General features: G+C 52.2%; 1 protein-coding gene across 1 annotated transcript in view; it reads left to right on the forward strand.

Moving 5' to 3' along the window:
* MYH11 (myosin heavy chain 11) overlaps nucleotides 1–26477 on the forward strand; it is a 119402-nt gene that overhangs the window by 89424 nt on the left and 3501 nt on the right. The window contains exons 20-41 of the mRNA XM_082857252.1: nucleotides 10–170; nucleotides 1548–1656; nucleotides 3374–3505; nucleotides 3597–3803; nucleotides 4772–4909; nucleotides 5987–6110; nucleotides 6795–6966; nucleotides 8462–8674; nucleotides 9782–9926; nucleotides 12888–13094; nucleotides 14609–14713; nucleotides 14802–14954; nucleotides 15177–15425; nucleotides 17178–17390; nucleotides 17726–17938; nucleotides 18155–18316; nucleotides 18714–18842; nucleotides 19144–19232; nucleotides 19657–19780; nucleotides 20398–20606; nucleotides 21529–21637; nucleotides 21716–21888. Of these exons, the coding sequence (XP_082713378.1) occupies nucleotides 10–170; nucleotides 1548–1656; nucleotides 3374–3505; nucleotides 3597–3803; nucleotides 4772–4909; nucleotides 5987–6110; nucleotides 6795–6966; nucleotides 8462–8674; nucleotides 9782–9926; nucleotides 12888–13094; nucleotides 14609–14713; nucleotides 14802–14954; nucleotides 15177–15425; nucleotides 17178–17390; nucleotides 17726–17938; nucleotides 18155–18316; nucleotides 18714–18842; nucleotides 19144–19232; nucleotides 19657–19780; nucleotides 20398–20606; nucleotides 21529–21637; nucleotides 21716–21888 (3536 nt within the window). The remainder of the gene's footprint in view (nucleotides 1–9; nucleotides 171–1547; nucleotides 1657–3373; nucleotides 3506–3596; nucleotides 3804–4771; nucleotides 4910–5986; nucleotides 6111–6794; nucleotides 6967–8461; nucleotides 8675–9781; nucleotides 9927–12887; nucleotides 13095–14608; nucleotides 14714–14801; nucleotides 14955–15176; nucleotides 15426–17177; nucleotides 17391–17725; nucleotides 17939–18154; nucleotides 18317–18713; nucleotides 18843–19143; nucleotides 19233–19656; nucleotides 19781–20397; nucleotides 20607–21528; nucleotides 21638–21715; nucleotides 21889–26477) is intronic.

Here is a 26477-nt window from a genome sequence, read left to right on the forward strand (position 1 = left end):
CTTCTGCAGATCAAAGCCCTAGAACTCGACCCCAACTTGTACAGGATTGGGCAGAGCAAAATCTTCTTCCGAACTGGCGTCCTGGCCCACCTAGAAGAGGAGCGGGACTTAAAGATCACCGACGTCATCATGGCTTTCCAGGCGATGTGTCGCGGCTACCTGGCCAGAAAGTAAAGACCCACGCACTATCGCCTCCCTGCAAACACAGACCAGAAATACAAAATTTCGGGGGCTTTCTGGCCTCATGTTCTGATTTTCTGATTCTAAGAGGCCATCTGCTCTAAGATGCATCATTGATTGAATGGCAGCCTTTTCTTGGGGGAGAGAAATGCTACCACTTTAAATATATGCACTAGTTATAAGGGCAGGGCAGGAAGGAGTTAAGACCATGGGCTCTGGAGAGTTAGACGTGGGTTCTCACCCTGGCTCCCCTACTTATTTGCTGAAGAACCTTGGGAAGGTTACTCTACCTCTGAGCCTCAGGAAAATGAACATAATCATTCCTGCCTCATAAACTTCTTTTAATGAGCGGTCAATGAAATACTGCATGAAAAGGGTTGAGAACAGTGGCTGGCTATCATTTCAGAAATGTGAGAATATGATAAAGTGTCTGAGGAAAGAGTATTTGTGTCTATACCCCTATGTCCAAGTGGGACTCATAAGGCAAAGTCTTAGAAGGCCTGATGCCCCCTCTGTTTTGGGAATCCTGGGGGCTGGGTGAGGGCTGCAGTTCCTCCATGAAACTCACACCCCAAACAGGACACAGGGGCTGGCAGAGTAGCTCTTGTCCAGGGCATATGTCTTCAGGAGGTACGGACCATGCACTCATCTGCAGAGCCCTGACTGTGTCAAGCTGATTCATTGTCAAGTAGACCCAGGATGGTCAAGGCCAGATCTGGGGAGCTCTTGGTCCAGGGACAGACCTAAACTGTTAACTTTCATAACTAAATTCTCTGTTGCCACCCCTCCCACCTCCAGACTAAATGGGGCAATTTTATTCTTCAAATTCACCCACATCCAAGATGGCAGCCGCAGTGGCAGCCACACAGAGGCGAGAGGATGGTGCTCACTGTTCTGTGGTTTCTCAAACCCAGTAGCCCTTAAGTAGGAAGAATGCTGTTCTGTGTCAGGTCTGGGATTTTAAATTATCTGAGGAAAGGGTAGGTTTGTCAGACACTCAGCTTTGGGGAAGATGTGGCACAGCTGAGGGTGTAGGACACCCCTTAGGAATGGTGTAGCATAGATCAGTTTCCTAGGTGTTGTCAGGACCACAGATCTGAACCCAGGGCATTTTGTGAGCCTTGGGTCTTCCTTGTCCACTGAGAACGGCTCTGGCCTCCAGATGGTATACTTTTGCTGATGCTCAGAGCTTCCTGGAGAATCTGGGCTGGAGAGAATGGGGGACGTCCTTGTACAAGTCACTAAATCACAAGCCAAAGAGAAGCATCCTGCCTTCGGGATGCCGCGGGGCGGCATGCCGTGACAACACAGTGAGGTGTGTGTGGAGCCAAGCAGGTCTTCTCACAGCTCCCCTTCCCTCTCCCCAGGGCTTTTGCCAAGAGGCAGCAGCAGCTGACGGCCATGAAGGTGATTCAGAGGAACTGCGCTGCCTACCTCAAGCTGCGGAACTGGCAGTGGTGGCGGCTCTTCACCAAAGTGAGTGCCTCCTTCTCCCACGCCCCACCCCCCTCCCAGTCCTTGGTCTTCACTTGGACGCTGTCCATGTGGAACTGGAGGTGATTGACAGCAGGTGTGCAACTGAGGGCTCGAAACCAAACCTTGCCCTTTGGCGATTCTCCGGGCCTGAGAAAGGCCCCCTCTTTGGCACATGGGTTACAGCCATGACCTTAACCCAGATGCAGAGCCTTTCAGTCACCACGAGGATCACCTATTGCGTCTTTAGAGCCCTACCCACTTCCCTCCATAGCCCCAGCAAGCACGAATCTGTTCTCCATTTCTATAATTTTGTCATCTCAAGGATGTTATATAAACGGGGTCCTTCAGTATGTCACCTTTTGAGATGGGCTTTTGTCACGAAGCATCATTCCCTGGAGATCCCTCCATCCAGCTTGTTGTGTTTGTTTCTCTGGGTACAACTTGGTCTTGCAGCATCGCTGGCTGTCATGAGCCAATCGTGCAAAGACTTGCTCTGTGGGGACAGACATGGCTTTCTCTTAGGTGCCCTTGAGTGTGTAAATGGGCACTGAGCAAGTATGTATTGAGGAACTACTGTGCACCAGACACGTGCAAGGTGCTAGGGGTGCCCTGGCCTCATGAATATTCTAGTCGAGTGGGGAAGCAGACGGGGTCAGCACAGGAACCAATGCCCATGGCAGACTGGGGTCAGCGCAGGAAGGAAGCCACAGTGTGTCTGACAGGGGCTCCCCTAGTCCCAGTCAGGGCTTGAACACAGGAGTTAGGAGTCAGCTTGGTGAAGAGCAGTGAGGGGAAGCTGCTTTTGGAAATGTTCATCCCCACTGACCCAACTTCTAGAAAACTCTTCTCAGAAAACCATCTGAAATAAAGAAAATCAAGAATGAAGGGCATTCATTTACAAGAGCAAATTTTCCGTGCCCAGCCCTGGCAGACTGACTCACACCAGCTCATCCATCAATGGGATATTTTTCAACCATTAAAAATGATGGTTATCTAAACATCAAGTTGTAAAGCTGATGGGACAGCATGGGGTGATAATTATCTTATAGCTTTTGGTAATCAAAGCAGCAAGTAGGGAATTCCCTGGCGGTCTAGTGGTTAGGACTCCACACTTTCACTGCCAGGCACCTGGGTTCAATCGCTGTGGGTGAACTAAGATCCCACAAGCCGTGCAGCGCAGCCGAAAAAAAAAAAGCAGCATGTAACACTGGGCAGCGTGATCTCAGGTATTTTTTTTTTCATGTGCAGGACAATGCTGAGAATGGGAGGTAGGATGTAGGGGATTTTTCTTTCCTTTTCTCTCTGGAGGGAAACATATCAGTTTGTCGGCAGCAGTTCTCTCTCAGGATGGGACTAAATGGGGGGAGGGGAGACTTTCTCCTTTCACTTTGCACCTCTTCCCATTGCTCTAATTTAGGATTTTTCAATCTCAGCACTGCTGATATCTTGGGATGGATAATTCTGTGTCGGGGGGGGGGGGCTGTCCTGAGCATTCTAGAATGTTGGGCTGCATCCCTGGCCGATATCCACTAGATGCCAGTAACATTCCCCACCCCAGTTGTGACAGCTAAAACTGTCCCCAGAAATTTCCAAATATCCCGTTAGGATCTGAGAGTGGGGTAAAATTGTCCTTTGCTGAGAACCACTGATTTATTTATTATGAGAGTGTTTCCCTTGTGCCACGAAAGCAAGTGACGGGCTGACCCTCTGTGTGCAGGTGAAGCCCCTGCTGCAGGTGACGAGGCAGGAGGAGGAGATGCAGGCCAAGGAGGATGAGCTGCAGAAGACCAAGGAGCGGCAGCAGAAGGCAGAAAGCGAGCTCAAGGAGCTGGGGCAGAAACACGCGCAGGTACAGGGCCGGGAGCCTGGCCGGGGCTGTGGAGGGCAGGACGCCTGCTCCTGTGGGGCTCACGGGCCGTCTCCCCACCCTCTGCATGCAGCTGACTGAGGAGAAGAACCTGCTTCAGGAGCAGCTGCAGGCAGAGACGGAGCTGTACGCGGAGGCCGAGGAGATGCGGGTCCGGCTGGCAGCCAAGAAGCAGGAGCTGGAGGAGATCCTGCATGAGATGGAGGCCCGCCTGGAGGAGGAGGAAGACAGGGGCCAGCAGCTGCAGGCAGAACGGAAGAAGATGGCCCAGCAGATGCTGGTAAGGCACTGCAGGGGCAGCCCTTGGTGGGTACGAAATCCCTTGACCCTCACGGCAGGCCTGTGAGGTGCATCTGACGTTGTATGTCCCCTTTGGACAGAGAAAGAGACTAAGGCTCGGAGAGAAACCGCCATCTGCCCACACAGGTCTCCTTGGAAGCCTGCTCAGTTCTACTGCCCTGCCTTTCATGTGCAAACACCTTTCTTCCTAATAGCAACCCTGGATGAGGGGTAATTGTATCAGTAAGCTATTGTTGCAGAACCAAAACACCCCAAAACTTAGCAGCTTGGAAATAGCAAACATTTATCTCACACAGTCGTGACTCTTGAGAGTGGCTTAGCTGGGTGATTCTGGCTTAGAGCCCCGTACAAGGTTGCAGTCAGGATGTCAGCCTGGGCTGCAGCATCTGAAGGCTGGACTGGGGCTGGAGGACTCACTTGCACATGGCTCACTCACACGACTGTAGGCAGGAGGCCTCCGTTCCTCACTATTTGGGCTTCTCCATAGGGCTGCTTGAGTGCCCTCACAACGTGGCGGCTGGCTTTCCCCAGATGGAGTGAATGAAGAGACAACAGGGAGGAAGGTGCAAAGCCTTTTAGAGCCTAATCTCTGACTTATACACTCCATCACTTCCTCTTGATATTATTTGTTAGAAGCAAGTCACTAAGTCCAGCTGACACTCAAGGGGAGGAGAATTAGGCTCCACCTCTTGAAGGGAAGAGTATCAAAGAATTTATGGACACATTTTTAAACCACCATGGTATCTACTATCCCCATTTTACAGAGGAGGAGACTGAGGCTCCACAAAGAAAAGTGGCTTACCCAAACCTTTTCTTTGTGATGACAGGAGATGGCAGAGCACTGCAGGGGGCCATCAGGCTAAGCCTCTGTATCCATGAGTCCCCAGAGCTCCGGGAGAGTGACTTTGTTTTAAGCAAGGCTGTGATTCTTTTCCTTCCCCAACAAAGGACCTGGAAGAACAGCTGGAGGAAGAGGAAGCTGCCAGGCAGAAGCTACAACTTGAGAAGGTCACGGCTGAGGCCAAGATCAAGAAACTGGAGGATGATATTCTGGTCATGGATGATCAGAACAATAAACTGTCAAAAGTGAGTGGGGTTGAGTGTCTTTGTTAAAATGACAGGCTCGTGAGGGCTGAGGACTCCAGATGCCTTCCCTTTTTAGTCAGAGACAAGGTATTGAAGGCTGAGCAGGTAGTTACGTCCAGCATTGACGTGGCGGCCTTGTGACTGCCGTCTGGATGCAGGTGTGCCACGGATGGGGTCCCACCAGCACCAGGGCTGCCACGGAGCAAGTCTCAGAAACACCACGACCGATGGAACCCCCAAGTTGTACAAGGGTGGGAGGGCAATGTGCCTGGGATTCAGGGGCCTCTCTCACATTCTCACCGTCCATTTGCAGTTGGTAATAGGGGAACCAGCTGTCCTGGGACTGAAGGGTTTCTGGGATGCGGGACTTTCAGCCCCTAAGACGGAAATGTCCCAGTGTAAACCAGGATGACTAGGTCACCCTAGTCAGTAACCACTAAGCAGCCCCACTGAGGCGGACTACCTTTAGTCCTTTGAGCTGGGCACCGACTGCGAGCCAGTCCATGTCAGGTGCAGGGCACGCACTGTGGAGGAGGACCCTGTCCTCGTAGGGCTTATATCCTAGTGAGGCAGCAAGTAGATAATCATACACGCAAACGTTAATTGCCGTTGTGATCAGGACTCTGAAGGAGGTGTTCACCATCTTATAAGACCAGAGCAGTAGGGGATGGGGGGTGGGATTCAGGGGAGGCTTCCTGGAGGAAGTGACATTTAAGTGGACTGAATAGTGAGAAGCAGTTAGAAGGAGAGGGGGTGGAGGCACATCCCAGGCAGATGATCCCGTCTGTGCAAGAGCCCTGAGGCTGGGAGGAGCTGGCCTGTGGTAGGAAAGGAAAGAGGGGCCCCCTGGCTGGGACATGAAGTTGAGGGGTGGAGGGGCCTGAGATGAGAAGTAGTCAATCTTTGGAAATTATTATTGTTAAGGAACTTCTCTTTCCCCGTTGAAAACTCTAGGTTGCATTTGGTTATAATGTGGGCTTTCCTTTCAACTGTTTATTTGGAAATTACTAACAGTGAAATGTAGACCCTGGAGAAAAGGAAAAAATGAATGATATTTCTTTTTCTTTCCCCCCAAAGGAGCGAAAACTCCTTGAAGAGAGGATTAGTGACTTAACAACAAATCTTGCAGAAGAGGAAGAAAAAGCCAAGAATCTTACCAAGCTGAAAAATAAGCACGAATCTATGATTTCAGAACTGGAAGGTAAAACGGCTACCCAGTGATATTTTTTTTTGTTTTTTAAAAACTTATATATATATTTATTTATGGCTGCATTGGGTCTTCGTTCCTGCGTGCGGGCTTTCTCTAGTTGTGGCGAGTGGAGGCTACTCTTCATTGTGGTGCGCGGGCTTCTCATTGTGGTGGCTTCTCTTGTTGTGGAGCATGGGCTCTAGGCATGCGGGCTTCAGTAGTTGTGGCTCGCGGGCTCTAGAGCGCAGGCTCAGTAGTTGTGGCACACGGGCTTAGTTGCTCAGCAGCATGTGGGATCTTCCCGGACCAGGGCTCGAACCCGTGTCCCCTGCATTGGCAGGCGGATTCTTAACCACCACGCCACCAGGGAAGTCCCCCAGTGATGTTTTGAGTGGACATTTTAAAAGTAGGAATATCAGACAGGAAATTTGAGAATGGAAGATTATTGCAGGAAGGGGACAACCCTATCCAGCTGCCTGCTCACCCTTAGTGAACACACACGTTAATTCCAGAAGGTGCTTGTCACCAGGACTGACTTTCCTTCCACAAGACAGTGGTGCCGGCGGGACAGTTACCAGTGGGGGGGAATGTATGAGTGTGAATTTCCTCCATGTGAAATGCCTGAGCAGAAAGGCTCGTCCTCCAGGGGTCTCTCTGGTAGTGTCCACCTCCTGAGGGGCCCTGGCTTTGTTGTAGTGCGGCTGAAGAAGGAGGAGAAGAGCCGGCAGGAGCTGGAGAAGCTGAAGAGGAAGCTGGAGGGCGAGGCCAGCGACTTCCACGAGCAGATAGCCGACCTGCAGGCGCAGATCGCTGAGCTCAAGATGCAGCTGGCCAAGAAGGAGGAGGAGCTGCAGGCAGCCCTGGGCAGGTAGCGAGGCTGGCGGGGCAGGTCCAGTGTGTGCTGGTGCCCTGAGGGCCACTGCCGATCTGCGGGGGCCTCGGTCTTCCTCCTCCTCCTCCAGGCAGGCCTCCATCTCATGCTAGGTGGCCCAGGCCAGGCCTCCCAGGTGCCTCCCAGTCCTGCTGGCACCTTCAGAACTTTGCCTTTGAATTTCTTCTCTTCCCTCCAAACTCATCCTCTCTTCTCCCACTGTGTCTGCCTCTTGGGTGCCCAGCCTTTGTCGTCTACACCCCAGCTCTGGATTTCTGGTTGTGCACGGAGTCTGTTCTGTTGGCACCGCAAACACCACGGGTCTGAGGCTGAGAGGACCCTCCTGTCCCCCGCCCCCTCCTTCTGAGGTCCTCCTTTTTGTGAATGTGTCTCCTCCCTAGCTTTTACCCTCCTTCTTGTCCCACGCACAGCATGCAGCAGTCCTCAGAGTCTGCCCGTCCCCTGAGGTGTGTCCCACACCCTTTCCTCTGTGCCCCCTTCTCCCAGCTCTGAGCTGGATTCACTCTAACGGCTTCCCCCCGGGGGTATTACAGCAGCAACAACTAATGGGTATTAGCCTGCTCGCCGTATGCTAAGTTCTGCTCAAGCAGTGTCTTTGCAGACACTTGGCCAGGTATGCAGCTGTTACCTCCATTCACTGAGGAGGAAGCTGAGCCAGGGGAGGTGAAGGGACAAGTGACAGTCACCCAGCTTTTGAGAGACAGGCTGGGATCCATTCTCTGATTGATCCCCTGGCCAGCTCTCCCTCAGCCCATTTGTGCCATGTGACAGTGCGAGGGTGATGGGCCACCTCGTGCCTTCCCTCCTGAGGGTCCCTTTCCATCCATCGTGGGCAAAACCAGAGGCAGCTCCACAGTGGTCAGGAGGGAGCTCCCTTCTGTGCCATTCAGACAAGGCTCCCCATGTCCCACACTGACCCCCAGTCACTGCCTCCCCCGGTTTTAACATCCCCCCCGCCCCACCCCCAAGCAGTGCCTGGCTAAGAGCTTTGCATGTAGCAGAACTCAGATGCTGAGCAGATGGAAGAAAGAATAAACCAGTAGTTGCCAGGGAGGAATAATTGTCTAACATTCAGAAAGCATCTATTAGGCTCCTAATGTAGACAAGGCACCTTGCTAGTCTGGGACAGCGCTTTGTATTGTCTATATCTCTCTGTCTCTGTCTCTGCCTCTCTCTCTCTCTCTCTCTCTCTCTCTCTCACACACACACACACACACGCACGCACGCACACGTGCAGCATGACCTGTTTTTTTACGTCAGCCCTTGGAAACCACGTTTCTGCATAAGCCTCCAAACCGTCCAGCATGGCAAGAAGTGGTCTGCTGTGTCTCGGGACATGAGCGAAACATGTTCTGATATGTATGGAACCCAAATGGCTGGTTCCATAAACCCATTTTTGGCCACATTGTGGGATGGATAGCAGGGGGCTCAGGACCCCAGGGTCTTAATTCTGGGGATCCGTCCCCGGCAGGCTTGACGATGAAATCGCTCAGAAGAACAATGCCCTGAAGAAGATCCGGGAGCTGGAGGGTCACATCTCAGACCTCCAGGAGGACCTGGACTCAGAACGGGCCGCGAGGAGCAAAGCTGAGAAGCAGAAGCGGGACCTCGGGGAGGAGCTGGAGGCGCTGAAGACGGAGCTGGAGGACACGCTAGACAGCACGGCCACCCAACAGGAGCTTAGGTGAGGGGCCGCCGCCCCACTGGCCCGCCACGCTGATGCGACGGTGGAGAGGGGCAAACCCGAGCAGATCCTGGGTCATGGGGTTCCTCAGGCCCTATGTTTATCGGCCTGATTGTATTTTGCTTTAACTAATATAAGCATGCTTACTTTTAATCTTATTTTGCATCACAGTCAGAGGATATACTCAATTAGAGAATGATTTGAAAACTGTAGGAAAGTAGATACCAAAAGCATCACCCCCAGTCCCACCACAGTTAACATCTTGGGGGATTTCATTCCTGTCTTTTCCTGTGTGTGTTAAATTTTCAAAATAATATTTATTAGATTGGTCTCTGATTAAAGAGTCACTGCAGGCTAACAGCCAACAACAACCAAAAAACACAAAAACAAAACCCACCATAAGAACGGGTCACCTGCCAGATAATGAAAGTTACTGCCTGACTTTAGTGAAACTAGATCGCTTATTCATTCAACAAATACACAAATGTGCTTTGAGTGCACCCTGTATCAAGCGCTAACATGGAGAATTATTTCCCACATTTTGGGTTTTGTGCTACATCACTTACCTGGGCCTAGAAGCCAGCACAATGTTCTTCTCCATTCCCACTGGCCCAGTGCAATGGCTCAGAGCATGGGCACAGAGTCAGACTGTTTGGGTTCAAATTCTCGCCCTATCACACAATGGTTTCAACAGCTTGGGCAAGCTGCTTACTTTCTTAGCTTTAGTTTCCTCATCTATAAAATAGAAACGATGATATTCTTGCCTCTTAGGGTCACTCTGAATATTATATGAGATGAACTTAGGTCAGGGCCTGGCATATTGTGCATGCTCAGTAAATAAGAGCTAATGTTAATATTTACGGTACAGTTTGCAATTCACTTTGCATTCTTCCAACAATATCATGTGCTGTATTTTGTGTATTTGTTTGCCAGCCCTGGGAAATTCTGGGCAGGTAGCATGCTCCTCGTTTTGAGGAAATTCCAGGTCCAGAGAGGTTAGGTGACTCCCCCAAGGTCACCCGGGAGAGCGCTCGTTCTTCTGCACAGTACTGTCTGAGGTGAACCGCTGTCTCCTCCACCGCCAGCCACTGTATTCTTCCTGTCCAGGGCCAAGAGGGAGCAGGAGGTGTCGATGCTGAAGAAGGCCCTGGACGAGGAGACTCGGTCCCACGAGGCCCAGGTGCAGGAGATGAGGCAGAAGCACACACAGGCCGTGGAGGAGCTCACTGAGCAGCTGGAGCAGTTCAAGAGGGTGAGTTGCGATGCTTTTTTTGTGACAACAAATTATCAAGAATATGTCAACAGCCTCAAATAACTACATACCAGTGTCTATACTGAGACCAATAACAAGCTACAACAATTCGAATGAGAGTGATGGCAGCCAGCATTTATTAAGCGCTTACTGTATATTCTGTTGATTAATCTTTACAACCACCCACTGGGATAGGTACAATGAAGCTCATTTTACACATGAAGGAACTGAGGTCCAGAGCACCTAGAGGTCACACAGCTAGTCAGCGAGCGTCCAAGCAGTCTGGCTCTGGACCCACTTCTTAGCCTCTCCAGGGTAGGGTCTACTATACACTGCTCTTATGGATAAGCAAAGTTTAGCAAAACTTCTGGGAAGGTAACAACACTGAGAACCTTCTAGCCATCTTTTCTCTGCAGATCAGAAGAAGACTATCATTATTTGATTTGAGTAGCAAGACAGCTCTCCCTGCTGTAGTTTTTTTTTTTAATTAATGTATTTATTTTGGCTGTGTTGGGTTTTCGTTGCTGTGCGCGGGCTTTCTCTAGTTGCGGCAAGCGGGGGCTACTCTTCGTTGCTGTGCGTGGGCTTCTCATTAGGGTGGCTTCTCTTGTTGCAGAGCACGGGCTTTAGGCTCATGGGCTCTGGAGCGCAGGCTCAGTAGTTGTGGTGCACGGGCTTAGTTGCTCCATGGCATGTGGGATCTTCCCGGACCAGGGCTCCAACACGTGTCCCCTGCATTGGCAGGCAGATTCTTAACCAGTGCACCACCAGGGAAGTCCGCAGGTATAGTTTGAGAATGGCTAGATCTAGTCTTTCTTTCTCCCATGGTTGGCTACTTGGGGTATATGGGACTTGAGACAGTTAAATAGCTCTACTCTGAATGCTTCATATCGGGAACTTTCTCTCCCTTTGGAGAATTTCCTTGTATTTCCTTCCCAGGAGGGAATTTTTTTAGCTTACGACATCCTGCCAGGTTGCTTCCCTGAGTCTGAATTATACCATCCTCAGCGCTACAGCTTCCCCCCTGCACTTTCTAGATTAAATGGCTGTTGCGTTACCTAAAAATTGTTGGAGTTTGCATTTGTTTCTATCGCCAATCAAAGTAAATGTTCTTCTATGAGCTGGTTCACCACCGGTTCTATCAGAATCTCAGAATTTTCCCGTACATTTAAATAACGCCAGCAATCCCTCATACGGCACTGTTTATATGCCACTGTTCCAAAGTTTTACGGACACTGACTCATTTAATTTCACTCGTGACCTTTGCTAAAATGCAAATCTCCAGGCCCCACGCTGAAACGTGCTGTGCCAGACTGAACACCCCTCATGCTCCAAATGGAGAAAAGGACGCCTGTTCATGTCCCCTTGTCACTTGTCACATGGGGTCTGAATGTGAATCTTCAGCATTCTGTCCGTTCTTTGTATGTGTTGGATAAATAAGACCTTGCTAATTTTATCTACAACATGTATTTCCCCTTTTAATTGTCTTCCCTTTTTTATGCTCAGAAGTTATTTTTTATTGTGATAGAATCTGAACCCAAATGGGCTCTTCCCACCTTCTGAAATAGTAAGGCCTCCAGACAGTGGTAAGGTGTATGTGTCCCTCTTACTCTGTGTTTGGAAGAGTGGGGCCTGGAAAGGTAACTGACCAGCACCGAGCCAGGTGGCTGTCAGAGGTGAGCAGGGGCTGGAAGCCACACCCCAGATTCACAGCCTGGCCTCTTTGGAAAGACTCAGTTGTTCACGCCACCAGCAGACAGCATCCACGTCTGACCTGTATAAGAAAGAAGAGGCTGGGAACGCCTGTCCACCATCTCAGGAGCGTTGAAAAAGAGGGCTATTTGACCTCTAGCAACTTTTCAGATTGTTGGGAAAAAGTTGTAACATCATTCCTATCTTGAATCCCCTTACATGTGTATAGCGTTGCCACCATTCTGGGAAAAAGGTTTTTGGGGAGCCCAGATCCCGTGAGGTCCCCCAGGGTCCTTGCTCATCAATCTGCACTGTTACCCTAAGAGGCACTTTGTCCCTGTCTGAGGTCCCAGCAGCTCTTAGTCACACCTGGAGCAGAGGAATGGCTTCTGAGGCTGCCTGGACACTGCACAGCACCTTCCTGGGGGCTGAGGATGAGCCCACTGTTGCTTCCTCTGCTCTTGAGACCCACACTTCTCTCTTGCTTCTTTCCTCCTCCCTACAGCCCTGGGAGAAGGCTCCTCCCTTCTTCTGCTTTTTCCCAAAATACTTTTTTTCTTGGAGAAACTCATGCACCTACATGAGCTAGTTAGATAAAATTACTTTCTCTAAACTTTCACAGAAATGGCAGTGTACATTCAATGATAAATCTGATGGACAATAGGGAATGGTGGGGACTGGGGCCAAGTGGAGTGTGATTGCCCTATTTACAGGGCTGGCTGCTATGTAGATCCAGCTGATTGTTACCTTGGAGGAAGGCAAGACCTCTGTTTCCAGATCTTTAGTTTGTTTTTTTGAAAGTCAGACTTACAGAGGTATATGCAGCAAAATTCACCAATTTTAAATGTATAGTTCAATAACTTTGACAAATGTATTCATTAGTGTAACCACCACCTAGCCATGAAATAGAACATTTGATTTTTAAAAAGAGAAGCTGGGAATCCAGATTTTTATGTGGTATTTCTTAATTAAAATGTTAAAAGGTACTGCATGGATTAAACAGGACAGGATGGCAGGGTTGATGCAGCCCAGGGGATGCCAGTTTGCAACCTCTGAGCTTTAGGAAAATGGAATCCAAAAAGTCTTACTGGTGATTGTGTGTTCTTCACTGTGTCGTGTCCCTCCCCTGAAGCGGGGGGCACAGGTCCCCGGACTTACTGAGGGATGGGAAAGGAAAGAGAAAGAACCCCCGACAGCACAGGTCCCTATCTTAAATGCTCACCCAGCCACGGCTGTAACACCTTCCCTCCCCTCTGCCTCTCTGGCCAGGCCAAGGCCAACCTGGACAAGAACAAGCAGGCGCTGGAGAAAGAGAACGCAGACCTGGCTGGAGAGCTGCGTGTCCTGAGCCAAGCCAAGCAGGAGGTGGAGCACAAGAAGAAGAAGCTGGAGGTGCAGCTGCAGGAGCTGCAGTCCAAGTGCAGCGATGGGGAACGGGCCCGGGCCGAGCTCAATGACAAGGTCCACAAACTGCAGGTGAGGCAGGCTTCGCTGGGACCGACCCTTGAGGGATGAGGCTCTTCCGGCTAACAAAGCCTCTCTCGTGGCAAAGCAAGTCCGTTTCCTCTAGTTACATTCCTTGGGGAGATGAGATGGTCGCCCTATTCAATTTAATGTTTAAAAACTCTCTTCCACTCATTCAGTGAGTATTTATTGAGTGCCTGCTGTATGCCAGGCACCATGTTTAATCCTGAGATACAAGAGCAAGGAAGCAGACAGACACTGTCCCTGCCCCAGGAGAACTCCAGACTAGTGGAGGGAAAGACGTTAATAACCACATAAATGAATGTAAAATGATGCTGGAAAGCAGAGGCACATAATGCAATAAGTGTAAATAATATGGGTGCCTGGGCTGCAGGAGGAGGGGTCAGGAAAGGCTTCCCTAAGAAAGATGTATAGTCTGACAGGTAAGAAGTCTATCTACTTATAGGCAGAGGGAGCAGCATGTGTAAAGGCCCGGCAGCAAGTGGGAAATTAGAAGAGCTCACGTAAGGCCAGTAGAGCTAGATGCCGAATGGAAGGGGAAATGTGGCACAAAATAGGATTGGAGAGGTAGGTTGTGGCCGGAGGACACAGGGCCTTCAAGGCCCCATTATATGTATGTTGGTCTTTACTCTGAGTGATGGGAAACCACTGATGGGTTTTAAGCTGAAGAATGACATGGTCTGGTTTTCTTTGGTCTTAATTAGCTTTGAATAGACATTTGGCCTGACCTGCCATTCGTGGGATATGGCCCCACTTCTGATAACGATTTAATGCACCTAGAGCCTGGGATGAGGGTGCAGGGCGGCGTTAAGTATGAATTTTTCCACATGCAGTTGGGCACAGGGGTTTTGCTATCCTGATACAAGCAACGTCCTGAAGGAGTGGAGTCAAGATCATTTACATCCTTACTGTAAATGGGAAGAGGACAGATGGTGTGCAGGTATCTCCAAAAGGACTTGCTCAGAGATACCAGCTCCCGGAGTAAAAGGCAGAGAAAAGTTACAAGGCTTTTACCTTTAGTGTCTGCGTCTTTGGTTTTGCCACAAGGGTCAGTGAAAGGGCAAAGAGCAGGGGTGAAGAAGAGGGGTGGTAGGGACAGGACCCCTGGAAGTGGAAGTGCCACCTGCAGTCTCTTCCCCCACTTTAGGGAGTGAGTGAGCCCAGAACATTGTTCACTGTCTGGAGCCTCAGACCTGCTGCTCCAACTTTGCCAACCTTGGCAAGGATCCAGGATCCATTTAGAGGGATCAGGGCCCAGTCAGCACAGTCTAACTACAGTCTAACAGGGCTCTAACAGGGTCCTAGAAACAGAGTCTACAGCCAGAGATTGCAACTTGTACGTGATGTGCTTCCCTGGGGGGCCGTGGAGTGACCATGACCAGGCCGCCTAGCTCATGGGTATTTTGCAGTGGATACCCCAAGGCCTATCACTGAGTACAAAGGGCTCCTCTTAATGAGGATCCTGTTCTAGAGGTTCTGACTAACCAGTCTCTCGGCACCCTCAGAATGAAGTGGAGAGTGTCACGGGGCTGCTCAACGAGGCAGAGGGGAAGGCCATCAAACTGGCCAAGGACGTGGCATCCCTTGGGTCCCAGCTCCAGGACACCCAGGTGGGTATCGTGCCACATCAGCCAGAGGCACCTGGGGTACGACCTTCCTGGGGGTGGGCCGCTAGACTTCCATGTGTCCTTTCCATAGGAGCTGCTTCAAGAAGAAACCCGGCAGAAGCTCAATGTGTCCACCAAGCTGCGCCAGCTGGAGGATGAGAAGAACAGCCTACAGGACCAGCTGGATGAGGAGATGGAGGCCAAGCAGAACCTGGAGCGCCACATCTCCACTCTGAACATCCAGGTGCCCCTGCATGTCCTTGCTTTTCTGGGCCTGAGCCCTTAAGGGTAGATCAGTGGCTCCGATGTGATTGTGGTAGAATGGTGGCGCCATTTTGGTTGGCTCGCCGGCTCCCCCTGCTGTTGAGTTTCTTTAATGAGTCGGTGGTCTTTGCTTCTCAGGGGCGCAGGGATGGGAATCCCTCACCACCCTCCTCTCACCCCACCCTGGACACTGCCATTTCAGCTCTCCGATTCGAAGAAGAAACTGCAGGACTTTGCCAGCACTGTGGAATCCCTGGAAGAGGGCAAGAAGAGGTTCCAGAAGGAAATTGAAGGCCTCACCCAGCAGTACGAAGAGAAGGCAGCTGCTTATGACAAACTGGAAAAGACCAAGAACAGGCTTCAGCAAGAGCTGGACGACCTGGTCGTTGATTTGGACAACCAGCGGCAACTGGTGTCCAACCTGGAAAAGAAGCAGAAGAAGTTTGATCAGGTAGGGGCTAGAGGGCCCTCCACTCTGCTCATGGACCCTGGCTGGGGGGAATCGGGTCTGCAAAGTATCCAGTGTGGCTGCTGCGTGTGTGTCAGCATCCCACCCAGGCTTTGCTGGATGCGATGGAAGCCTAGCCTGCTCTGTGTGAAACAGTAGTTAGGGCTTCTTGGTCAGAGGGAGGAGAGTGGCAAAGCCTCAGTGACTGTGACTTTCCGGGTCCCACCACCATAAGGGCCATCTAGAAACCCAGTCATGCCTTGGGTTCTAGCACCGATAAGGAACGAGGTTTACTGATTTTATTACTAAGCGAGTATTTACTGAGTGCCTGCTGAGATTTCCAAGTAATTTAAAGGATCTACCCTTGAAATACCACTGTTCCCTAACATTTCATCACAGAGAGTCTTGAGCACACAGCAAAGCGGAAAGCACTATACCGTGAACACCTGTACACCACCACCTGGCTTCAATCATTAATGCTTCACCACGCAGACTTTATCACACACTATTTATAAGGGTGTATTGCATCTGTCATTTATATCTTTTGGATGCATTTCAAAGCAAATTACAGACATCTGTACATCTCCCCTTGATACCTCAGCATTGCATATAAAAACTAGGGTTCATTTTTTAAAGTATTTTTTCTTCCCTTGAATACATACAATGAAATGTGTAAATCTTTTTTTTTTTTTTTTTTTTTTTTGCGGTACGTGGGCCTCTCACTGCCGTGGCCTCTCCCGTTGTGGAGCACAGGCTCCGGACGCGCAGGCTCAGCGGCCATGGCTCACGGGCCCAGCCGCTCCGCGGCATGTGGGATCTTCCCGGACCGGGGCACGAACCCGTATCCCCTGCATTGGCAGGCGGACTCTCAACCACTGCGCCACCAGGGAAGCCCGAAATGTGTAAATCTTAAGCGTACACTCACTGAGTTCTGATAAATGCATACACCTGTATGACCCAAACCCCTAAATACCAACTTTTAATATATGTTACTCAGATTTAGTAAATATGATTTGGTTTACAAGTGACTTGGGATTTATTCCAAAAATCAGTTTTGGGATTGTACTTTGGGATTCTTCCCTCTTCTACCAGCCATCCCTTCCCTGTGCTGACAGCTTGTCCTCATTGCTTCTAATCTGCGGTCTCATTACCTGGCCCAGGGTCTGAGGCTGCTTTATTATTTTCCTGTCGCAAACAGTGGAGAGTTTTTGTGTTGACTGCTGTTTGGGAGTCCCTGTTACTTGCCTGTCTTTGTGGAATTCTGGCAGGCTGGGTTTTGGATGTTACGGCGTATACTGCTCTCTCTTTCTAAAGCTGAGATTAACGTCAGTATGGTGTGTTCTTGGAACTGCTTCTCCAGGCAGAGGGGGAACTATGTGCAGATCCATCCACCACTCACCATTGCCCTACCGCAGCTCATAGGCTACTCTTGTGAGCGAGCGACTGTGGCCATGAAACAAAAGAATAATTGGACTCTGGGAGGATTAAATGTCACCCTGACCTCGGTCGCAGCACATTCTAACCAACATGGGCAGCGTCAGTGACTTCCAAGCACAGAGATTCAGCGGATGCTGGCTCTGCAGAAGGTTGACCTCGAAGTCGGGGAGCAGTCTTATTATAAACTGTTTGCTTAAGACACCTGACTTCCTTCCACCTGCACCAGGACACAAGGCTTCTTCCCCATATTTGCAGTTCAATGCAGCCGACCCTCGGGCATGCCTAGAGCTCACCTCTGGGTCTTCTGCTGTGTTGCAGTTGTTGGCTGAGGAGAAAAACATCTCTTCCAAATATGCGGATGAAAGGGACAGAGCCGAGGCAGAAGCCAGGGAGAAGGAAACCAAGGCCCTGTCGCTGGCACGGGCCCTTGAGGAGGCCTTAGAAGCCAAAGAGGAGCTTGAGAGGACCAACAAAATGCTCAAAGCTGAGATGGAGGATCTGGTTAGCTCCAAGGACGACGTGGGCAAGAACGTAAGTGGCTCTTCATCATCTTTGCTTGTCTACGTTTCACCCACCCACTCTCTGTGCTATTTATCAGTCCACGGGGGAAGGAGGGGGCTCCATGCCTCCTTCATGCTAAGCAATACTCAGGAATTGGAAGGAGTCCCTCAGGCTGATGCAAAGAAGGGGCCTGGTTGAGAACTGCATTTGGGGGTGGGTTCTGAGTCAAGGGTTCCGAGAGGATGGCTCTGGTCTGGACTCCTGGTCATGCATCTTGAGAGTGGCAAAAGCCATCTCCCTGACCTTGATGAGCTGTCCCTGGGGGCTGCCCGACCATCTTCATGACGTCAACCCTTACGTAAAAGGTCCATGAGCTGGAGAAGTCCAAGCGAGCCCTGGAAACCCAGATGGAGGAGATGAAGACCCAGCTGGAAGAGCTCGAGGATGAGCTGCAGGCGACAGAAGATGCCAAGCTGAGGCTGGAGGTCAACATGCAGGCCCTGAAGGGCCAGTTCGAGCGGGATCTCCAGGCCCGGGATGAGCAGAATGAAGAAAAGAGGAGGCAGCTCCAGAGGCAGGTAATCTGTGAGGAGGAAGGAAAGGGGGGAAGGGGAGGTGGGGCGGCCTGCTTCCTTCCTCCCACCTCCACTTCCTGGCTTCATGGAGACTCTGATCTCTCACCTTTGACCTGGGGATGAGAAACCCACCTTGCAGGTGGTTGGGCAAACCTGGGCGCTGGGAAGGGATCCTAGGAGCAGCCTTGCCCGGCAGCGCACGTCTCTCTCCTTGCTCAGCTTCACGAGTACGAGACGGAACTGGAAGACGAGAGAAAGCAACGTGCCCTGGCAGTGGCGGCCAAGAAGAAGCTGGAAGGGGACCTGAAGGACCTGGAGCTGCAGGCCGACTCGGCCATCAAGGGGAGAGAGGAAGCTATCAAGCAGCTGCGAAAACTGCAGGTGGGTGACGCCCCAAGGGCTGGGCGCGCGGGGGAAGCCAGGTCAGCAGCAGTGGGAGGACACAGGCCTCCCTCTGTCGCCAGTGCCTGGTCACCTGGTGCTTTTCCATCACCCTTTAGCTTTGGGGGCTGTTTCCTGCCCTGGGGAAACATCAAGGGGGGGCAACATTTGGGGGGGCAACATCAGGCATTTGGCTGCGGCCCCCAGATCTCAGCACCGCTTCTTAGGTCTGCGGAGCCCATCCAGAACCGTGCCCCAGGCAGCCACCTGGCCACGTGAGGCTGAGGGCTCTGCGGTCAATCGTGGGAAATCCTAGGGTCGGCACAGAAAGGTAATTTGGGCAGCAGGACTCGGTGAGTAAGGACCTCTTAGCTGGTCCCGCCTGTTGACCACGCAGGCTCAGATGAAGGACTTCCAGAGAGAGCTGGAAGACGCCCGCAACTCCCGGGATGAGATCTTTGCCACGGCCAAAGAGAATGAGAAGAAGGCCAAGAGCTTGGAGGCAGACCTCATGCAGCTACAGGAGGTAAAGGCTTCTTCTCGCTGCGAGAGCCCTGATGGGGATGCCGTGATAGCAGCCCCGGGCACCCCCAGCTTGTGCACCCTCGTCCAGCATTCCACACGGGTGGGCCCCATAGCGAGGGTGGGGAAAGACACAGGGTTTCCTCCCTGATGGATCTGCAGGCCTCCCCCTGAGCTCAGAGGAGGCCGAGCCATTTTAGAGACGGCTGGGGGCCAGGTGACAGGAACGGGGTGGATTCTCGGGTGGGCTCAGCCCTTTCCGGGCAGACAGCAGGTTTCCTTGCTCCCCACCTGCCACCATCCAGGATCTAGCCGCGGCCGAGAGGGCTCGCAAGCAGGCAGACCTGGAGAAGGAGGAGCTGGCTGAGGAACTGGCCAGCAGCGTGTCTGGAAGGTATGAGCCTCATGGGGAGAAGGGGGTCCCTAGACTCAGATGATGAGGGAGAGGCAGTCAGAGGAGAGTCTCCTGGACCCCATTTAATGCTGAAAATGATAGAACGTTCAGCTGAGCTTATGACAGGGGTCATGGGGTTCTCCACCCTATTTGAGGGTGTAGCCAGTTTCACTCATTCGGCATGGCGGGGACGGGGAATCTGGGGACGTCGGGGAGGAGGGAATTGATCCTCATCCCAGGCCTGGCTTTGCTGACACCAATTGGCTCCCCACTTCCTGCTATGTACCTTTGGACAAGCCTCTAAGCCTCTCTGAGCCTCAGTTATAAAAGGCGGCAACCCTGAGGCATCGCTTCTCCAAGAGAGGAAGCTCTCTAAGCCTCTGAGTGGAGGCTGGAGGCCCCAGAGCGGCTGCCTTTCCCTTAGGAACGCGCTGCAGGACGAGAAGCGCCGCCTGGAGGCCCGCATCTCGCAGCTGGAGGAGGAGCTGGAGGAAGAACAAGGCAACATGGAGGCCATGAGTGACCGAGTCCGGAAGGCCACACAGCAGGTGGGGCCGGGGCGGCCAGGAGCAGGGCAGCACATGCCTCAGATCCGCCCCGTCCCAAGCCTCACACGGCTTCAGGACAGGCTCCTGTGTGCCAGGCCCCGGTGGGGGTGGACGAGAATGCGAAGACGGGAGAGTAGGGACCCAGCACGTCTGCTCCCGAGCGTCCACTCCCTCCCCTTCCAGTCACACCAGCACCCCGCCTGCAGCACCTCCTTTGGTGGCTCCCTCCAGTAGACGATGCTCACCCACAAGGGCCTTGGCAGTCTCCTTCCTGCTCTTTCCTCAGCCCCCACCTTACAACAGTGAGCACTCAGTGACGTCACTGAGCGCCAGCTCCATGATGGGCGCTGGGGACCCATCGTGTGACCTGGGCGCCTGGGTGGCACCGGGATGCTTTTCCTGGAAGAGCTGCCTCTTGAGCTGGGTCTTCAAGGATGGCCAAGAAAGAGCTGGCTGCTGGAGGGGAAGGAGGAGGGCTTCTGGGTGCTCCAGCTCCAGGGACCTGAGCAGAGGCCAACGAAGGCTGGGGGCTGCGGGGCGGGGGGAGCCGTTCATCTCAGTGCACCGTCTGGCACTTCCCAAGCCCTCCACCTGGTGACCTTCACCCTCCTCCCCAGGCTGAGCAGCTCAACAATGAGCTGGCCACAGAGCGCAGCACGGCCCAGAAGAATGAAAGTGCGCGGCAGCAGCTTGAGCGCCAGAACAAGGAGCTGCGGAGCAAGCTGCAGGAGATGGAGGGGGCAGTCAAGTCCAAGTTCAAGTCCACCATTGCGGCTCTGGAGGCCAAGATCGCACAACTAGAGGAGCAGGTCGAGCAGGAGGCCAGGTACGGTGGAACCAGTGCCCGAACGACAGCCGGCTTGCCAGTGAGTGGCGGGGATGTCGGGGGTCAGTCAGCCTCTCTGGGCATCATTTCTGGCTGAGAAATCAGCTCAGTGGTACCTGCGCTGCAGCTGTGTTGGGAGAACTGAGTGAGAACATAGGAAGGTGCTGTGCCCTAGCATGGCCTGGAGTAAGCCTCTGAGACATTAGCTGCTCTAAGCAGCATGACTCTTCAGTGATGTCAGCCAGACTTCCCAGGAGCTCATGTCACTTTGCCTAACGTTGTGTCTGCAGGATGTCACATTAATGGGTACACAAAACATCCAAATCATCAGCCCACAGACACATGGGAAGGCTTCTCACTTAAGTACGGTCCCTGAGCTGTAAGGTCACAGCACATTCATGACCATCAGATAGGGTCGGGATCCTTGCACTGTTTTTGCTTTCGGTGGTGGCTTTACGGATAACTCACATACCACACAGTTCACACATTTAAAGTGTACAGTTCAGTGGCTTTCAGTGTACAATTCATAGGCACACGCTCACCAAAGTCAACTGCAGAATGCTGTCATCACCAATAAGCAGCCCTGTATCCTTAACCATCACCCTCTATTTCCCATCCCCAGCCAACCACTGATTTAATTTCTGTCTCTGTTGTCTATTCTGGACATTTCGTCAAGTGGGATCATACATCACGAGGCCTTTTGTGACTGGCTTCTTTCACGGAGCATGTTTTCAAGGCTCCCCCATGCTGTAGCTGATGTCAGCACTTCATTCCTTTTCATGGACGAACATTATTCTCAGGATGAGCCCTGAGTTGGGCTCAGGAAAAGTGCCCACCGTGGGCCATGCTGGTCTGGTTTACACACCGACTGCTAGGGAGGCCCTCCCTATCCGAAACATCCCCACTCCCCCTGTGTGTGCAGAGAGAAACAGGCGGCCACCAAGTCGCTGAAGCAGAAGGACAAGAAGCTGAAGGAGGCCCTGCTGCAGGTGGAAGACGAGCGCAAAATGGCAGAGCAGTACAAGGAGCAGGTAACCCTGCCCCGCCCCCTCCCAGCCCCGCAAGCCCCGCCACAGACCCCCCCTGACCCTCAGGCCTCTCCTTGACAGGCTGAGAAAGGAAACACGAGGGTCAAGCAACTCAAGAGGCAGCTGGAGGAGGCGGAGGAAGAGTCCCAGCGCATCAACGCCAACCGCAGGAAGCTGCAGCGGGAGCTGGATGAGGCCACAGAGAGCAACGAGGCCATGGGCCGCGAGGTGACGGCGCTCAAGAGCAAGCTCAGGTGAGGGACCAGCCCTCGGGGGCCTCATCTCATGGGCTGGCTGCACGGGTCGGCCTGAAACCTCCACAGTGGCTCAGAGCCCCTTTCCCCAAAGCCCTCGCGGCTTTCCGGCTCAGCATCACGTGTGCAGCACCATCATGTGCTGGACGTGGGCGGGGCCCAGATCACAGGGGCCCTCCCTCTGAGCAGCACCCCTTCTGTCCTAACAACCGCTCCCATCCTCCAGGTGAGGAGGAGGAGGCGGCAGTACCTCCATCTCCTGAGACCTTTCTTCGCTGTGTCATCTGCAGAATCCCTTCTCCCTTAACCTCTTTTCTGGACTTTCTCTTCCCCACCTTTCCCTGACTCGGCGTTTCTCTGCACTACTGCCATTCAGGGCTGAATTATTCTTTATCATGGGCTACCCTGTGCACTGGAGGATGTTAAGCAGCATCCTTGGCCTCCAGCCACTAGATGCAGTGGCACTTCCCCCAGCGTCCCCCGGGGGTGCCAGCACCCACAGTCGAGACCCTCTGCCGTAAGTGTACTGCGGTTGTTTTCTCTCCCACACCCCTGAACCTCCGAGCCTGAAGGGGGTGGGTGCTCCCCCACTCCTCAGGGCTCCTTCCCATCCCCTGGTCCACCTGGTTCCCTGAAGGTTTGAGCTCCGTGCTTCCCATCACACTCGCTCACACCCCACAGCAGGTGGGTGATCCAGCCTCTCAAGTCCACGACCTTCTCTCCTCCAGGACCCTGCCACTCCCCGGGCATTCCCAGTAACTCTCAGCCCTAATGTGACCGTCAAGCACCCATCATCTGCCTGCCACCACGTTTCTTTAGCTCACTCCCTCCGTCTCCGCCGGGGTCTCCAACCCCTCGGCTTATCCTCTCATCCTCTCGCAGCCCCACCGACTCCATGGTTATGGTCGGCCTCTTCCACATCCTCCACACTCTGGTCTCCCCTCCTGCTGTGTTGTGCTGACTTGGTTAAAACACAAGCCAAATTAAACCCAACTGCCAACCTTCTGCAGCTCAAAGCAGTGTGGAAAAGCAAACAGGTGTGCTGCCACTTCCGCTGGAAACTCTAAACGGCGGAACCAAGCCGACCTCACTTAGTGCTGCCTGGACTTTGGCCTCCCCTTCCTCTCAGTCCCCGCCTCCTCTCACCCTCCCCCATCCTCTCAGCCCTCCCCACTTAGGCATCTGCTTTTCACTCTCCCTAAACTTACTATCCCTGTCATCCTCACTCAGCTGATGATTTTACTTCCTGTTTAATGGAAAAATGGAAACTATCATGAAGTATAGACAAGCCCCCACTTCCCTATCGACACACCTCCCTACATCTATGCTCATTTCCTCTGTTTTTTCCCATTTCTGTGCTCCACTGTCCAGCACCAACTGAGGTCCACCCCACCATCAGACCCACCCTCCCTCTTGTTTAACTGAGGACGTTGTTCCTGAAAGTCCTACCCTTCTCCCTTGTGATATGTTCTCTCTCACTGAGTCATTCCATTAGGTGAACAAACCTAATCCCCCTTCCCTGCTGTTACCACAAAACTCTAACTCAGTGGTCAGTCCTCACCTGACTCAGCAGCATATGCTGTAGCCCATCACTCCTCTTTACTGGGCCTCCCAGATACCACCCTCACCTGGTATCCCTCCTACCTTTCTGGCCGTGTTTCACCTCTTCTGCTGGTACCTCATCTCAAAGCCCAGTTGCTGTTGGTCTGCCCAGGGCGCCATCCCGGTCCTCTCTCCACCCGTACTGCTGCTCATTCCTTAGGTGATCTGAACCAGCCTGGTGGCTTCAAAGTTCCGTCTGTAGCTAGTGACTTCCTAGTTTATCTCCAGCCCAGACTTCCTGGGATTCCAGACCTCCTTGACATTCCCATTCAATGCCTAACAGGCAGTTCACACCTAAACATACCCCAACCTGGGCCCTGACTGAACCCCTTCACCCCAAAACCAGCTCTTCTCACAATCCTCCGCAGCTGAAAGTTGCCATTAATCCAGGCCACAAACCTTGTGCTCATTCTTTAGTCTTCTCTCTCCTTTACACCCTGCATCCACTCTGTTGGGAAATCTGGTCAACTCTCCCTTAAAAAATACTCTACATCCAGAATCGAACCACTGCTTGCCACCCTGGTCCAAGCTACCCTCTCCTCCCACCTAGACAACCTTCTCAGCCTCCTTGTGGGCCTCTCTGCATCCATACTGGCCCCTTATAGTCTGTTCTCAACACAGAAATGGAGCTGGATCACGTCCCTCCTTTGCTTGGAGCCCTCTATAGGGGCTCCACCTCACTCACAGCCAAAGTAACATCTTCACAATGGTTAGTTCCACTAGGCCCTACGTGATCTCTGTACTCTGCCTCCTAAATTACCCCTCCACCTCCACCTCTTCCTACACTGCCTCAAGGCCCTTGCACTGGCTGCTCTCCCTGCCTGGAATGCCCCTCCCCCCAGCTTGCTGCACTAGCTGGCGCCTCCTTCCCTTCCTGCAGGTGTTCACTCACCCATGTTACTAGAATTTCCTACCTTACTCTTTACTGTTCTCTCTCTTACCCACTTGTCATCATGGAACTTGCTATTTCTTTTACTTATCTCGTACACAGTCTGTCCTCGCTCTTGGCCTGCGAGCCCATGAATACAGAGGCTTTGTCTGCTTACTCGTCCCCAGTGTCTGGGATAGTGCTGGGCACAGAATAAACCTTCAATTGTTGAGTCAGAGGTGATGTTTCTCCAACCTCAGGCATTCTCGTACCACCTTTGCCATTTTGCCTTACCACCTGTACTTCTGTTGACTTGATGTTTTCTTTGAAATTAACTATTTAATCATACATATGTCTATTTACAAATGAAACCTACCACCCCTGTACTGTTAAACCAGCATGCCTTGCATCAACAGGTCACAATGAAGTTGAAACAGTGAAAACTAAACAATAGTGAATTCTAGCTATTGTGGCCACAAATTGATGACTATGACCTGAAGGCAGACTTCTCAGTTAGAAAGGGAATGACAAGACATTAGCACCAAACAGATTTTCTGACATAATCACTTAATTCCACTTAAGAGTGGAAAAGGGAATACCTTTCTCACCGTGCAATTCAGCAGTCCAAGGGCATACCTAGGAACCCTCTGCAATCACCTGGCATCTCGACTCCAGACTCTGAGAACCACTGCACGAGACAAGGGGAAAGCCCAAACCCCTTTCAGGAGGGGAAAGAGAGCAACTGGCTCGGAGTACAGGGATTTGGGAAGGAGCCCCCTGCCCGTGCAAGGTGAGGGGTGGTGCGTCCCCACGGCTGGACCCCCCAGCACTCGCTCGGCTGCTGACTGGATGCTGCCCTGCCTCGGAGGCGGGCTGAGCAGTGGGAGAGCAGTCAGCCACCCCAGCTCTCTCACCCTTTTGTTGTCCCTGCTCCCTTTCTTGGGACCGATGATTCTTGCAGCACATGCCGACCACCCTCTTTGGGTTCTGCCCCAGACAACGACCCTTCTTGGGCTGTACAGGCTGGCATCGGACTAACCATTTTTTACAGTGAATATGAACACGCACACAACATACAAGTGGAAGACGGGTCCTACCTTTTCCACCTTCTCTGGGTCCTCTAGATGTACAAAAGCACAAGATCAAGCACTAGAGCCTTGAGTGAGGTGCGCAAGCCTAGCCAGCTCCTCAGCGAGCAAGGAACTATAGAGCAAGTTTCACACAGTTTTACCAGGCAGGTAAATCTCAACACAAGCCCTGCTTAGAGCCCGAACAACGCACCTATCACTCCTGACACCACCAGGCATCTCCACAGGAGCCGCCCAGGGTGCCCACCTCTACTGTCTTGCTATGGGCATAAAAGGCAACGGACGGAGTAATGATACTAAAACGCGAGGCTGCTGCGGGCTCCTTGCCCAGGTCTGTTCAGGTTCTGTTCCCACAAGGATATTTTGGACTAGCTTACTCAGATTCCTTTACGTTCCTGAACAGATACGCAGAATGGGAGGAAGCCACCTGAGTTCTTCAGAGAAGTTCTGAAGGACAGAAATTTGCTTTTTAATTGGGGGAAGAAAAGGCTCGTCCTTTTGTGTGCCAGGCTCTCTGAGATCTCGTGGCTTCAGGTGCTCCACCTTAAGGGTGACTTAAAGGTGCCTTTAATTATTTAATTGAAGCAAATGCATTGATGATTAAAACTGCACTTAAATGGGAGGATGGTAACCACCGGGGACTCTCTCTCTCTGTTTCAGAGGCCCCCTCCCCCAGGAAACTCCGCAATGACTCACCAGGTATCATGCCTGCAGCTTCGCGGCTCATGTCTGTGGCTCTTGGTTTCCATTTCCTTTCTGCCAGCCTGCCCCCCCCCCCGCCCCCTGCCCCCCTTTTGTGGCCCTCGCAAATTCCCGGGATTCCTACAAAATCTGAAGGCCTAGATATCTTAGTTCAAAACTTTAGTCTTTTAGTCTTTCTTCAAAACCAACATCGACACAAGAAGACCTCATCGCTTTACCCATTTTCCTTCCTTCCTTCCTCCCTCCCGCTTTGGCGTGTGACGTGGCACTGATGTGGCCTGTCGCCGCGTGCTGAGGGTTTAGAGGCTGCGTGTGGCTTGGATGGCTCT

Source organism: Leucopleurus acutus (assembly GCF_964270905.1).
Source record: "Leucopleurus acutus genome assembly, chromosome: 16".
NCBI classification, from domain to species: domain Eukaryota; kingdom Metazoa; phylum Chordata; class Mammalia; order Artiodactyla; family Delphinidae; genus Leucopleurus; species Leucopleurus acutus.